The sequence below is a fragment of the Oryzias melastigma genome, linkage group LG20 (genome assembly GCF_002922805.2).
Source record: "Oryzias melastigma strain HK-1 linkage group LG20, ASM292280v2, whole genome shotgun sequence".
Lineage (NCBI taxonomy): Eukaryota > Metazoa > Chordata > Actinopteri > Beloniformes > Adrianichthyidae > Oryzias > Oryzias melastigma.
In genome coordinates this window covers 20,855,343-20,871,412 of record NC_050531.1, presented here as the reverse complement: position 1 = coordinate 20,871,412, position 16,070 = coordinate 20,855,343, and the positions used below count along the sequence as shown (strand labels likewise).

General features: G+C 36.7%; 1 protein-coding gene across 1 annotated transcript in view; it reads left to right on the top strand.

The window, feature by feature from the left end:
* Window positions 1-16,070, top strand: part of si:dkey-225n22.4 (collagen alpha-1(XXI) chain) — a 69,556-nt gene that overhangs the window by 36,692 nt on the left and 16,794 nt on the right. The window contains exons 19-25 of the mRNA XM_036217352.1: window positions 2,587-2,640; window positions 6,477-6,521; window positions 6,593-6,646; window positions 9,637-9,690; window positions 12,649-12,702; window positions 15,222-15,293; window positions 15,692-15,727. Of these exons, the coding sequence (XP_036073245.1) occupies window positions 2,587-2,640; window positions 6,477-6,521; window positions 6,593-6,646; window positions 9,637-9,690; window positions 12,649-12,702; window positions 15,222-15,293; window positions 15,692-15,727 (369 nt within the window). The remainder of the gene's footprint in view (window positions 1-2,586; window positions 2,641-6,476; window positions 6,522-6,592; window positions 6,647-9,636; window positions 9,691-12,648; window positions 12,703-15,221; window positions 15,294-15,691; window positions 15,728-16,070) is intronic.

Below are 16,070 nucleotides of genomic sequence, written 5' to 3'. Positions count from 1 at the left end.
TAATAACCTTTAACTTTTTATTATTGTATGGAGCTTCATTTAGGACAAAATTACTTAGAGAAGCATTCTATTATTACTGATGCTGCACTTCAAAAGCATTATTGTGATAATTAAAAAGATGACTTCCTCTTAAAATGTGTATTTAAAGAGCTGAATAAAGTCTCCAGAAATATGAGTCGGTCTCAGACATAACTGACAGAATAATGACCCGACCTGAACACAGCTCAATAAATCATGTTTCTAAAATGAATGCAGAGCCTGCAGTACAAGAATATGTTTTACAGCTTGTTTCACATGTTCATTGCCAGAACCAGCGTAACACTGTGGAACCAGTTCACAGGCCACTGGCGTCGTAAAAGGACCAACAAATATAGTTAAGCTCCAAAAAGTGGTCTGTGAGGATTCTGGGGTCTTCCAGATGGTAAAACTTTATTTGCATGTTGTGTTGTGGAACAAAATTCGTTTGTTTGTTTCTTTTCATTTTTGTTTTAACAAGTCGGCTGCTCTTTGCAAGATCTATGAGCTCAGCATTTGCCACAGAAACCATGCCCATGCGTCAGCACCGGGCTGCTAACAGGGATCGACTCGCTGCACACCACATGACATGGACTCTTTAGGCTTACAAATATGCTGCTAAAAACAACCAAGGAGTTCAGCCAAACACACATTTCAGTTCATTTATGTCTGAAATATTGAAACAGCTGCACACTTCAGGGTTTTATTATTTGGTCACTAGATGATTTTAGCACAGATTAGAATGAACGGAGGTAGGAATCAATACATAAAAGTCATAGAAACATTTGTCAACATTTTGCACAGAAACAGGGTGAAATATTAAAGACTTAGTCACTTTTACCTGTATGGGAGTTGACTCATCCAGGTTATGCAGGTTCGTAGAGGGTCGTAGACTGGAGCGGCTAGATCAGGGGTCTGGAACCTGAGGCTCCAGAGTCTATTTTACCCCTCCATTGTGGCTCTCTGGCTTTAGGAAAAGTGCTTACAATTTTAATAAACATTAAATTTGATAGTTGAGTTTAGCATATTCTAATATATGCTGCACCCTAGCATCTAGTTGTTGTCATAATGAAAGAAAATGTCATGTTTGACTTGGTTTTCTTTCATTTTTTGTGTATTTTATTTTGAAAGGAACTTGTATTTGCTGCTGTCAAAATTAAAGATGTTAAAGTTGTTATTTAGAGAAAAATGTCACACCTTTTAAAAAAATTTTGGTTGGTGTAAATATTTGAAAGCTACATTTTCTAAAGGAATAGCTAAATAAAAAAATGGCTCAAAATGGCTCTTTTGGTGTTGAAGGTTCCAGACCCCTGGGCTAGATCTAAATAGGAGCACAATTATGTCTCTAGTTCCCTTGAAGATTGTTTGGCCACCTTGACGGACAATGTTGAAAATGGAACATATGGTTCTTGAGCGTCTAGACGATACATCATAAAGTGTTTCCACGGCTAATGCAAGTTGCACGCAATTATTTGCACGCATTTTAACGCATCACTCACTCCAACCTTGGAGACGTAAAGAGTCACACATCAGATTTGTGTGTAAATGCGGTTGTGTATATCAGGCAATGTGTGCAAACTTTTTAAATATTTTTGTGTATAGTTAGTTCTAAACTGTTGCAATTTAAAGTTGTGTAAATTAGGATGAGGGGCTACTGTGGACAGGGTGGTGGTGAGAGGAAAATCTCTCAATCCATCCAAAGGGTGACTCGAGAGAGATCATTTAGATCTGAAACTGAAGGTCAGAACATTTGTAAATCCACATATAAACTCTACGTCCAATGTTATTTCAAGAGTGCAGTAAATGTGAGTTCAAGAATTATCCATTAGCCCATGGTGTTCACACTGGACAAGTAGGGAGTGGCTTCTTCTACTTCTTTTTCTTGGTGCTAAATATAGAAGTGGTTCAAATCTTGCAAACCTTGCTCCAGGGTTTGTCTGTCACTGCTCTGTTCTGATACACCTTGCATGAAATGGAGAGTTTTAAGCGCAGAAGCCTGAAACACATGTTTACATAGACTTTTGATTGGAAGTGTTCACTTGAATGTGTGTTAGCTTAATATTATGTATGAACATAGCTTAAAAAAAATAAGGATCGGTAACAGGATATAAAAGTATGCTTGAACATGAGTACTAAACTACAATGAACTGGGAGAGAAGAAAAGCAGAGTGGAGCAGTGGTGGGATTATATAAGTTCGCTTCCTTCAACTCCCTTTCAAGTGATCAACTTGTGATTGATTATGTGAGATGTTACTTCATGTATTATTACTCGATTGCTTGAAATAAACTATTTCATTCATTCATTCATTCATTCATTCACTCATTCATTCATTCATTCAAGCACCACCATCAGATCTCCACGCTCAGGTCGATCACATGAAAATCTTTTGTATCCCAAAGAAGGTAATGACTTTTGCAACTGGAAAGTGAAAAGAAAAATGTATTCAAAATTTTCCACTAGTTGAATAAATGTTGTTTTTCATGTCACACTGTTTTCAGAATGTATGCAAATGTTCACTAGTGTGTGGTATGGATGCTCATGTTGAGAAATGTTCTCTGGTGTTTCCTCAGGGAGAGAGAGGGGAAGCAGGACCACCGGGGGATGCTGGACCGCAAGGTGAATCTGTGAGTAAGACTCTACAAGAACACCGTCTTAGCTGCAGGGTGGTATAGTGGTTAGCACTCACCTCACAGTGAGAAGGTCTTGGTTCAAAACCCTATTGAGATCTTTTCTTTCTGTGTGGAGTTTGAATGTTCTTCTCATGCATTCATGTGTTTTCTCCAACCAATACAGATTCTTCCACCGTCCAAAAATATGTTTTATAGGTTCACTGGTGACTCTAAATGGTTGCTAGCTATGAATGTGAGTGTGTGAGGCCCTGACAGAGTGGCGACAGGTGCAGGATGGACTCCGCCTTCACCCAACAGTAGCTGGGTTGGCTCTAAAAGGGATTTAGCGGGTTCTGAAAATCACTTAAATGTTGTTAGGTAAAAACCAAAACATATTTTTAGGTTTTTGGTTTTGCATGAAGATTTTTGGTACAAAGTGTATTGTATGATTCATAGGAAGAGTCTGTGGTCACTGCTAGCGCCAGGCTAACGCTAGCTATAACTACCGGCAGCTTTTTCTTTGGTGAATTGTTAAACTGTGAGATTTTTGCTCAACATTTCTGTTGAACAAATTCTTCAAACAGCGAGTGAGTCGTTGGTCTCTGACATGCTAAAGTTTAAAGGGTAACCTAACAGGGAAGTTGGAGGCTGACTCCACCCACAGCCGAAATTTGAAAATCCAGTCTGAGGGGAGGGGCTTGAGGAACAGGACTGTTATCATTACTGGAGCTGCAGATCATGACGTGAGACTTAAATGGTTTGACCAATCACTGAATTCAACTGTAATACCTCATTTCAACATGCAGGGGGCAGCACACAGGCGGTTTCAAGACGAAATTTTTAAGAATTTAACAAGTTTGCTTTAACTGGTCAAAAAATTAGCAATGACCAACAGAGAGCTCTTTTTAAAGCCTCGTTTGTAGAGGTCAACAAAATAGTTGATTTATGGTTTGGTTACACTTTAATATTTTAATTTTGGTCTATTTTATCTGCAATTTTTTTTTCTAATCGACTGGCGTCCACTATTGGCTAGTGATTATCAGTAACCAATAATATTGTGCAACCCTGGTATTTTATTCAATTTTATTCATGCCATTTACATTTACATTTTTTTATTTCTTTCTTTATTTTTTGTGTAAAAAAATTTAGATTTTTCGCTTATAAATTTTAAAGTTGAGAAATGTTTTAATTATTTTAAGCACATTGTGTTACCGATGTATGAAAACCGCTTTATACTTAAAGCTTGATTTGAATTTATTTAGGGAAAAGTGAAAAATTGATTTGAATGTAAACAACCAAGTACTATAGAGGTGAGAAATGAAATACAAAAAAATGACTTGTTTCCAAATACAATAAATAAAAAGTGATGTCAGCACTTATATCATAGAATAAAGAAGAATAAAAGACAATAAAGACAGGCTAATAATGGCAAATAGAACTGATTAACCCTTTAAAGCGTCGTCGGTGACGCTTAAACACAAAATCATCAACATGCTGTAATTTTTTTAAATTGTTGATTGTGCTACCATTAAAAAAATACTGTAAATCAAACAACATAAACGCAGGATCTCTAGTTTTAAAGGGTAAAGAGCAAGAGCGTACTCAAAAAAAAACACTAAAAGTGTCAACAAAAGCAAAGAATAATTCTCCTCCAGAGAAAAGAACAGAATCTTCCTATATTCTAACATGTCCTCTGACTAAACAACCACTCCATGTTTTCACACTTCTACATCCCGCTCATTAACTCGCCACTTTCACATCCCACAACCACAAACTCTTTCCCGCTTTACAGCAATCTGTACATTCACTCATGTTCTGCGACTAATCGTCTTGTTTGGGGTGACACTCACCAACTCTGCATTTAGCCCCCCCTCCCAAAACTTCTATACACTTTGAGCTGGCAGGGGCATCGCGTGCTAAGCAGCGCCCCAACAGTGAGCCCCGCCCCCTTCTGTTCTTAATCACACTCAGGTTCACAGACGAAGCTTGAGCAGTGTGTTTTACTACTGTAGAGGGTTTATTGGCTTGCTACAGAAATGACATAAAAGTGTCTCCTTCCTCATTCTATTGTCTGATTAACACAATCTGAAACAGAGACGGATGGATTTACCAACTCAATAAATTATGACAACTTTATTAGTCGTTTCTAAACAGAAACAGTACAACAAACAGTTATATATAACAAACATTACATCAGACTCAAGCTAACTCGAGTTTATTCTTCCGATTGTGACTTAAATGCATTGACAAACAGGATTTTATAGATGGTTGAGTTAATCTCTGGATGAAAAGATAGATTAGAGGACCCAGGCAGAAGGACAGTTGGTATCATACCACAGAGGAAAAAAAATTAAACCTAAGTTTTTTTCTGTTTTGATTTTAATCTGATTCTGAAGGAAGTTTTATTTTGAAAAACTACTGGATTCTCCCATCATCCGACTTATACTTGATATCAAGTTGCTTGGCCATGTGTCAAAAATCCATCCACTCTGCAAAAATGTATATTTTTTTCAAAGAAAAGAGCCAACACTGAAAAAAGTAAAACATTAGATTATTTCATTTGTTACATTTAAAAATATTAGTTTTAATATAATTAAGTTGAGTGTGACAAATGTGACAAATGACAGAACTTTTGTTAATCGATCCAATGTTTCCTTTTTTTCACTGAATGAAGAAATGGAAGAGGAGCCATAGACTTTAAAATAAAATAAATCTGCATTTAACAGACAAAAACCAGGAGTCTTAACTCTAAATATGATTTATTGTTACAGATTTCCCCACAGATCATAATAAAAATGCATAATATTCAACAACTAACTTCCTAATGTTACGAAGATGTTGCTAATAAAGTTGCTCAAAGGTGGATTCACATTTTTCATCATAAAGTATTCAAAAAATACCAGTTTTATTGACTGATTTATTTATTTATTTAATTATCCGTCTTACCTGCAAAGTCAAATGAGGCTGAAGTTGGCGTCTGATTTTTTTAGCTTCCACTTTGACAGTTATGGATTAAGTAAACCTCTATATCACATTTTAATAGTTCCTACACAAAATCTTGTATATTTTACAGAAAATTGTTAAACTTCACCCTCAAAAGTTTAGAGAAACTGAAGCCTAAAAGCTAAAAAAAATAAAGAAATTGAATGAACACTTCAGTCTCGTACCAGCCAGGCCATGAAATAATTGTATGAGATTAAACAGGTCTGTAACCTGAAAAAGGTTTGAAACCACTGCTAGAGAGTGATAGAAATGTGAGTAAACATTCTGAAATTGAGTTTAATGAACACGTTTATATTAAAACCATAAAACATTTGGTCGCCTTTAATTAGATTTCACCAAATAGCTGAATTAAGTTGATCTCCAAATATGATCTGACTGCAGTTTTTCTTCAGAGATCATGATTCTAAAGTTAATTTTACTCATAACACTTTTTGTACAAATTTGACTGTTTCAATTAATGTAATTCATCACTCATCTCTCTACAGACTAAACCTTTTCACTGAGCTGTAACTCCTCCTCTGATGTCGCTCACTTCAGAGAGATACTTTGATGCGGTGATAGAATCATGTATCTTTAGGGTCGCAGGTGTGAGGAAATCCGCTGATGTTTAGATGGAGGACCCGCATCCTCTAAAGTGTTCAGGGGAGACAAACACACTGTGAACACTCTGATTTGTGCGGATGTTTATATCCGGAAAAACTTCCCAAATCTGCCCTGGGGGAGGAGTTTACTATCTAAACTGTCAAACTACTAATGTAGACTTTTACATTTTTTATTTGTCTGTTTTATTGTTTATTTTGAATTACAATTTGACATTTTCCATTGAATTTAGTTTTTGCCATCCACAGGGCTCCCAGGGACCTCCTGGCAAGCCAGGTTTGCAGGGATTACAGGTAACTTCTTGTCACTTACATAATTAAAGTTAATTAGAAATGGTGCTAATACAGTTTTATTGTAATTTCAGGGTGAGATAGGGCTACCCGGCCCACAGGGTTTACCTGGAATCAAAGGAACTCTGGTAAGTACCTCTCAATTTGCCCAAAAATGTTTGTTCAAGTCAAAGGTCGAATTCTTTCATCTTTACTCTTCAACATGGTGATTCCCATTTGGTCATGTTTTTGTTTATGCTCTATAAATCCACCAAGCAAACATTGTTACAGGTTTAACTGAACTTCCTGTTACCCTTACTTACGATTAAAGTTCATCTCCTCCTAAAAAAAGTAGAAATTTAAAGTTATTGGTAGAAGAATGCACGTTTGTGTTTTTGGAGTTACATTAAGCTTACAATTTGCTTGTGACCTAATAAGCTTGTAGAGATGTATTTCAGTGCCACATATGTATTTAGTATCTAGTATCAAATGCAACATTCAATTATGGATTTTGTTTTGAAAAAAATCAAAGATATGATTTTTATTATGTACATATGGGCATCCATTATGTTTCTTTTGTGTTCATTTAATGACATATTAATTATTAAATCATTAATGCTGAGTGTTTTTACCCATAGACTGATTCATTTAATGGTAAAAAAAAACATAAAATCCTAAAAAACAGCTTCATCAGTGTTTTTCTAACAGTGTTTCTCTTGAGGCAAATGTTGGAGAACATGTTCACTTGATTCTCTCAGCTTTAAGGGCATTAGACGGTCACTAATTCATCCTAATGTCAAAATATGGGTTTGTTTTCTATTACAATGTAATGACGGTTATGATAGTGTATGTACAAATGTGTGTGTACAAATACACACATGTACATATGCTGTAGAGCTGTTGTCTCAGATTTTATGGTTTTGCTGCCCTCTTGTGGACATATCTAAGCAGTGCAACAAAGATTATAACATAAACAAGGATCTTAAAGATTAGCAGGATCAAATACTGTACAGTACTCCACAAAATATGAATATTTAAGCCATGTCGATTCTGTTTAAATGTAAAAACACAGGAGATGTGTTTTGATGCCTCTTATACATCGTCTTCATTCCCTTTGGCAGACGTCTCTGTTGTTGACAATCTAGAGGAAAATTGGTGGTCCAGTAAAAAAAAAGAAAAAAAAATTGTCAAAATGTATGCAGATCTCCAAAAAGCCAAAGTTTTATATGACAAATTAAAGATTTTTCCATTTTCAGAAACGCAAACATGTAAAAAGTAAAACATTGGATCAATTATCAAAAGTTCTGTATTTTTTTATATTTATTTACCCACTACCACAAAAGAAGGAACTGAAAAAAAAAGGATTGGTGTTCATCCTGGATTAGCCACATGATTTTATTAAGATAACTTTTCTTGGTGAAGAACAAATATGCAACAGTTGACCAAACTCTCAGTCACATGCAGTATTTTAAACACGTTTGTCCCCTTAAACTCCGATAGATGCTCAGCAGCGTACTGTACTTCGTCTCTCCTTCCCACTTTCAAACCTTCCACTTCTGCTTGGAATTGTTTTTTGCTAACTAGAATGTATTTCTGTATGCAAGAGCCTTATTTTAGTTCCAAGTTAGCTTGAAAAGGCTCTCATCTGAAAGGCAGGTTCCACCACATTTTATGTAAAATAAACCACAACATGCAAACTATGCCAATTATCCATAAAAAAACCCTCATTAAATAACAACTTAGATTAAAAAAATAGAAATATCTTGGTATCTCTATGGCTTTTTCTATCGTTACTAACTCATATTTTTTTACCAAAAATAGCCAAATTTGAAATCTGAATGAATATCATTACTTGTTGATATCATGTCTTTTCTGTTTTTTATTTTTAATTTATTTTTTTCTTGAGCAGTCATGGAGGTGACGCAGATACTCAGCTTTTCTAAAGTCAAAGTTAAAGTCCTGATAGTGAAAGAAACCTTTAACCACAAGTAAGAAGCAAAGAGTAACTTGGTTTAATTTTCTAGTCTTTGGAATGACCCAAATGAGAGTCTAAACCACAGATCCCGCTAGGAACAAAACTACTGAATTCCATAAAAGTAAATGTATTTTAGTTGAGGTTTGACCATAATATACACTTCTTAGTTTCTCTATAGATTTAAGCTCTCAAGAAAGTAATTGTCAAACAATTTGTCCAGATGTCTGTGCTCTCATATTGATATTTTGTTGGTTTCCTGTAGGGGAAAAACAGTGAGTTTAAACTTTTCTGACTTTTAGGATTTTAATTTCCAAAGGCATAAATCGACCAAACTACAGTCATATGAAAGATGAGAAAAACTAAAACTTTAGCTAAAGCTGTGGTTTTAAATTACGGCAACTCTTAGACCGTCATGTAATTATTGTTATCCCAACAGATTTTGAAGCTAACGCTTGTATGTCGTTGGAAAGCTGCTTTTCTCTGTTTTATAATCCATTGGAATTAGAGTTACTGAAATTAAAAGAGTTTGTGTCATTTCCTGTTGTTGTCGCCCTTTAATATCAGAAATGAACATTCGCTCTTTGACATACTCCTCAACTGTATACGCGAACAGCTGATAGCGACAGAGAAAAGCCTCTTTTATTGCTTTACTAACGTAAAATACTCCATAATTTTGTCCCCAACAGAATCAACCTCTTCACTTTTGCTAAGTGTTACACATCAGTGCAAAGCTGACTTTCTCCACTTCAGAATCCACTCATGACTTTGATGGCGTAAACAGTTGTTACAGTATGTCAGCAGTGGAGCTAAAGCTCTGGTTAAAGGGTTCATGTCTGCAAATCTGCAAAACAGATAAAATGACACACATCTTCAAGCTGGGCTCCTGATGCAGCATGCTGCTTTGTTGAATATGCAAACTTGCTGTGTGTTTTTGTGCGCACCGCTCAATAAATGTACTCGTGTGACTGTGTGTGGATGTTTTGTGTATTTTTTTGGTGCCAATGGACCTGAGCAATTTCATTTCTCCCCCAGCGGCTCCTGACTGAGCCGTCACGCACACAGTCACATTGAGCCCAAAGCGCTGCGTCTGTTTTTCATTTCACTCTCCCTCTCTTTCCATTTCCTCTCTTATCCCCCCCACCTCCAATGTCTGTCTCTGTCCAGGGAGTCCAGGGGCCCCAGGGTCCGCCCGGAGCAATTGGCCAAGATGGTCCCAAGGTTTGTGTGTTGAACGTTATAATTAGTTATTATGCTAATGGCCCGCCTCTCCCCAGCCGCTCAGCTATTCTCAGCCTCTTCTCATGCTGCAGCCTCCCTTCCTCTTCATTGATGCCCCCCCAGAGGAGGCTGCATTTCGCTGAGAGCGATCCAGTTTGCTTAGAATCAATACGGAGGTGTTTCTGAGGATGTGTTAAATGCCAGCCTGCGTGGAGAGCTTCAGAGTTTGGCTGCTGATTTTTAAAACTTCTCTTTTTAAGCAGAAGCACAACAGGACTCCTGTTTGAGAACATTTATGCAAACATATTTCTTGGGAGGCTTTGAGTCCTTCGGGGTTTGTTGTTACACTTTCAAACAAGAATGGTCAACATCAGCAGCAGATGTTCACATTTTAGTCCCACTCGGATCATCTTTTGATCCATTTTAAAATTGTTCCTAGTGGTCCTTTACATATGATAATGCAATTTTTAACCCAAAAATATATTTAAAAAACGGTCATTTTCTGGGACGTAGTTTCTGCAGAGCAGCAGGAGTTGGCATGGAGCAACCCCTTCCCATCATCCCATCGTTTCCTTTACATTTTCTTCAGAAAAATGCCATAATAGCATAACAAAAACACCATTCATATCTGAGTTTTTTTCCTTGAAGAAAAAAAAGGATAAATCGAACATTTATAAGGTTTCTTACAACATTTCTAGAGCTTTAGATTCCACCATCACAGGTGCCCTATTACCATGAAGGTGTCCTCATGCTTCCCTGACCTTGAAATGCTCATTCTCCGTCCCTCTGGAGTCCGTATATTCCATATAGTATACCCTCCTCTGTAAAGACAAAAAGGGCAGCTACCTGCTTAAGGAAGGTAAAATGGTTACTTTCATTTAGCTCTGAAAATTGAAGGTCAATCCTGAGCTTCGCTTACAAGCCGGTTTACTTCAATTTGGACTTTTTTCCAATTATTTTTGTGATCTGGACAAAAAACATTCCTGTTTGCACTGGAATGTGTTTCACCTTCGATCAGCCAGACGTTCACAATTAATAAACTAGTAGTCTAGTCATCTAAAGGATTACTAGATGTTTTTTTGTAGTAATAAGTGGTAGTAATCAGAGTAATTACCTTCACACGCTGGTTAAACTTGTTGCACTTTTCGATGAAGCTTGCATGTTATAAGGCTCACAAGAATGCTATTGAGTAAAAATATTTTATTTTCATAATTTCACAATTTTTTGAAAAAAAATATATTAATTTAATTGTTTACAGAGCTATGACTGCAAAAAAGGTTTTCTTTCTTTCTGCTGTTTTTGTGTGACAACTGAAGCTAACAAGCACAGAAACCACTTATGAAAGTGTTATTGAAGGCGTCGCTGAAATATTTTATTTTGTTTAAGAGAGATTTATGTTTACAAGAACCATAAATTTAGTTAAAACCTAACATATTTTTGAGAGTAAAGATTTTTGTTGAGTCCACCCACCTGTCAATATAAAATCACAAATTAGCCTATTAAAATTTGTAGCATTTGTGGCATTTGTAGCGCTTGAGGTTTTCGAAATAGTTCTTTTAAGGGGCAACCCTCCAAGCAGAGGGTTATAGAGCCCCCCGTCATGAGGGGGTTCCGCATTGCACTGTACCGCGGAGGAGAAGCGCTTTTCTTCACGTAGGTGTGCTCTTAAGCACAGAAACTTACATTTGAACATAAGTAAAGTTATAAAACTACTTCTGGTCGGTCAGATGGATGATCAAGCCCCCAAGAATGATTGGCGATGAACTTTTGTAAAAGCAGAGCCAGCGCCTAATTTAGCAGCTAGGTTACAGTACCGTCATTCTTATCAGAATCATTTATAGAATCAAAAGCACAAAGTATTTTATGATCTTCTATATTCCAAACTAGTAAGTTTTAAATCAGGGCCCGTTTGGATGAACACAGAGCGGATTTCCTGGTGATGGTAAATGTGCTCACGGGTTGAGAAACTTTAGATTATTTTTCTCCACATTTGTCAACATTTATTTTTGTGTCCACTACTCTTAATTCCTGTGACTTCTGACACAGTTATGTAGAGGTTTTTTTAAGCTGGAAGACTTAGGCCTGTTTCAAAATCACTAACCAAAAATACTGCAACCACAAGAACAGCCTACCTAAAAAAGGAAGAAAAATCCCTGAAAGGAGTGTTGAAAGTGTGTTTATCTGTCTAAACGGGGGAAGTAGAGTGTCCAGCTTTCATTACTGCTTATTTTCCTCTCTAGTTTGGTATTTTCCTGTAGATGAATAAGACAGTGTTTCATTTTAGTGAAACCTTTAGATTGCCTCTGCTGACCACAGCTAAAGCTTCAGAGCAGTTTGGTTAATTTATGGTCCTGTTCATTAGTGTATTAAGAGTGTGTAGTTTCAGACGGAACCAGCCCACAGTAACCAAACACCAGGAAAGAGGAAGAGGGCTGAGAATCTAAGCCGTTTAAATCATGTTTCTGAGGTTTTGGGCAGAACTTGCAGCTCACAAGTTGATCCTGTCATCAATTAACGAAAACGTACCCGAGGCATTCAAGTAATTAGAATTAGCCAATTTTGGCCAGTTTCGACATTAAAACACTGCCAATGAGCATCAATTGCTTTTGTAAAGCTTCCAATTCCAGTGTCAGCCCTGACAGCCATTTAATTTCTCACTTAAAAAAGTCATTTGGCCTCTGAATTTACTGCTATTATTGGAACAGCGGGGGCAACAGGAAAGAGACCATTAATGGGGCAGGCCAAGAGTACAAGGATTAATAATATTCCATTTCCTCCTTTGTGTGTTCAGAGCAGCACCCATGTGAAAGTAAACTGGAGCTGTGGTTGGAAATGGGCTCAAAGGCCAATGTGCCGCTTCTATGATGGTTAAACATGGCTTTAAGGTTTGAATTAGCATAAGAATGAGGTCAAATCAGAAGAGCTGTCTGACAAATACGCTCTGTGTGTTTTATTTAGGGCAAATGTGGAGATCCTGGAGTTCCTGGTCCTGTTGGTCCTCCAGGTCTGAAGGTGAGTGAAAAGCTGGATGAAGATGAACCAAGGAGTCCATCAAGAACAGATTGACTTTAAACGCAGTGTTGGTCATGATGGGCTTCTCATTTTTTTTTCCAGTAAATAAAGTTTAGCCCATGGTCTTCACTGTCTTTTGATCTACTTTAAAAGCATTCCCAGTAGTCTTTGTACCATTTTTGTGGAAATCAATACATCTGTGTCATTTCTAAAAACCATGAAAAATTTGATTGAAAAAAAAATCTCTGACAGTGAGATTGTGAAACACCAACTGCAATACATGGTGGGAGCACTTCTTTTCATTATTGCAAAACAAGAAAAAAACAAATATCCGGAGCATGATGCTACTACTGCCATGCTTTTTGTAAGGATGGTGTTCTGAAGAATCTGCACTTTTAAGCTGTTTTTTGCACATCTAGTATCGGTTTTAGTCTCATCTGACTTATTGTTTAGAAACTTTTGTTTTCTAAATATTAAAGAGTCCTTCTTAGGGGTGTGTATTGGCAAGAGTCTGGCAATATGATACGCATCACGATACAAATGTCACAATGATACACATCACGATACACGTCACAGTATGACACGTATCACGATACACATGTCACAATATGATATGTATCACGATACACATGTCACAATATGATACGTATCGCGATACACATGTCACAATATGTTACTTTTCATAATACACATGTCACAATATGTTACTTTTCATAATACACATGTCACAATGTTATATGTATCGCGATACACATATTACAATGTGTTACTTTTCATGATGCACATGTCACAATGTGACACGTATCACGATACAAATATCAGAATATGATACGTGTCATGATACACATGTCGCAATGTGATGCGTATCACGATACACATATAACAATATGATACGTATCATGATACACATGTCACAATATATGTATCACGATACACATGTCACAATATGATACGTATCACGATGCACATGTCACAATATATGTATCACGATACACATGTCACAAAATGATACGTATCACGATATTTTGGAAGTCTGTTCCAAATACAATGTTTTACTTTTTTAAAAATAAGAGTTAATAACAAAATATCTGAATACACTTTTCACACACACAAAAAATAAATACATTTTATTCAATGATCAGACAATTAAGCAGTACAATTGGCATCCACATACAAGTTGCTTTTAACCAAGCAAATGGTTCTTTTAGTGCAAATGGAGTTCTTCTTTTAAATAATTTAGAAAAGATTTTGTAAGCTTTGTCTGATTTTTTCATAGATTCAATCAATTAATCAATCTTTATTATATAGCACTTATCATATAAAAAATAACACAAAGACCTTTACACTAAAACCAAATAAATAATATTCCCTCCCCCAGACCTCCACATAATCCCTCACCCCTCTCATAATGTATCATATGTTTCTTATGTATGCCACAAAGCACTGGAATCCGTGGTTTTACACAGCTCCAGTACCAACTTGGTACAGATTTTTGGTTTAGTTCTCATCCTGCATTAAAACCGAATTATACTAGTCTCATTTTACCATATAACAACAGCAACCATGAGTTCACATCTATCACAAAATAGTTCTCTTGAGATCTGGTGTTTTTTTGGATGAGTTGTAAAGCTGCTCAAAGAGACTCGATGTGCTGTGCTGCCATCTAGTGGTTGGAGTTTAAACAGAAAACTTGAGTAAGACGTCACGCTGAACTACATTTTTCTTCATATATAAATAATTAAATGTTGTGGCGATATCCCTTATATTATATTACGCCAAGTGAAGTATCATAATATTTAATTAAATCAATATTGTTTGACATTCCTATTCCTTATAGAATATAATATTTTTTTTTCTTAAGCCCATTAAAAGAGATGACTCATTTATGTTTAATGATGAACCAGAGGGAAAAATTCACTCAAATTAATTTTAAATCATTTTTTTGCAGATTTTATGCATCAAATTTCAAATATTTCCACACACTAATAAAAACACATTAAGAAAATAACATTTTAAAAGTAATTTCCCTTTTATCACTCAAGGAGATAACATTTACCCGACAACAGACATGAATATGCTGGAACAAGCAAACTTTCCTTTAGCTTTGACAGAAAAGAGAGTCTGATTTCTATACTCTGGATTCGCCGCACGTCTAGCCTGACACTTACATAAAAGTGAGCGTCTGAAACAATTTAGCATGGCGGAGGAATTCATTATGTCAGCCTGTGATTATGTCTCCAACCTGCAGTCTGGATTCTCTGGATGAGTGACAGCTCCTCTTTTAAAACCACCTGTTTGTTAAGTGACATGTTTTCCAGCAATTACACCCACGCATGTCAGTCACTGCTGGGATTTTGATTTAAAAAAAAAATGTTTATGCCAATGCACATGCATAAATGATCATGTAGAGGAGGAGATAGTGGCGTGAGAAGGTTTTCCTCTGACCCATGTTCATCAAACCTTGATTTGGTGCACATATTGTTATTTTGTTAAAAGATGGTAACCTTTGACCTTCCCAGGGCCCGTTGGGGGAGCCGGGCTTTCCAGGATCTCCGGGAACTGCGGGGAGACCAGGCTTCAAAGGTCATAAGGTGAGCGTCGCCTCATCCACGCATTACGATAAGAGTGTCAACAATCTGCATGTTTATTTAGTAAAGTCAGTGAACAGAGGCGACTCTTTATGAATGATTAATGCTTCCAGCTGTCGACAGTCCCGTGATTAGAACCGTTGACAGCTCCACAAAGGCCCGCGAGTCGCACACACTTGTGGATTTATTATTTATTTAGCGTTGGGATGACATGATTAATTTTAATGGTGTTGAAGGTTGTACTTCACACTTTGGAAGCTCCAAGAACAAACAGTCCGAGTCTGTTTAACAAGCCGGTGCGCTCGCTGTGCAGGCAGTGGGCGTGCTGCTTTGCATGATTTACTGTCAGCTGATGGGGGGAAAAGGAGGAGTTGCTCTCATGCTCGCCGTTATGTCAACAGGGGGAAAGAGGAGAGAGCGGCTCCAAAGGAAACCAGGTGAGGTGTATACTGTTGTTGAGATGCTCTTCTTTGCATCAATCATCCTAACCATTGTGCATTTCCAGACTTCCCATAAAAATCCCTTATAAGTCCTAAAATATGTAATTTTACAATTAGGAGTAATTTATTGGTCTCAGAGAAACTTTTGGATAAATTAGTTGATGTTTTCTGTCTGTTCTGCAGTTCTTTTGTTTCAACTTTTAGTTGTTTTCTGTCTGAAATAAATTAAACCTTTTAGAGAGAAGAGGCATAAAAGGTGATAGGCTCATGAATCAAAACCCTGTCAGCTCAGAGATGCACGTATATGTCACTTAAAAGAAGCTCAATTGACCCCCTGGCA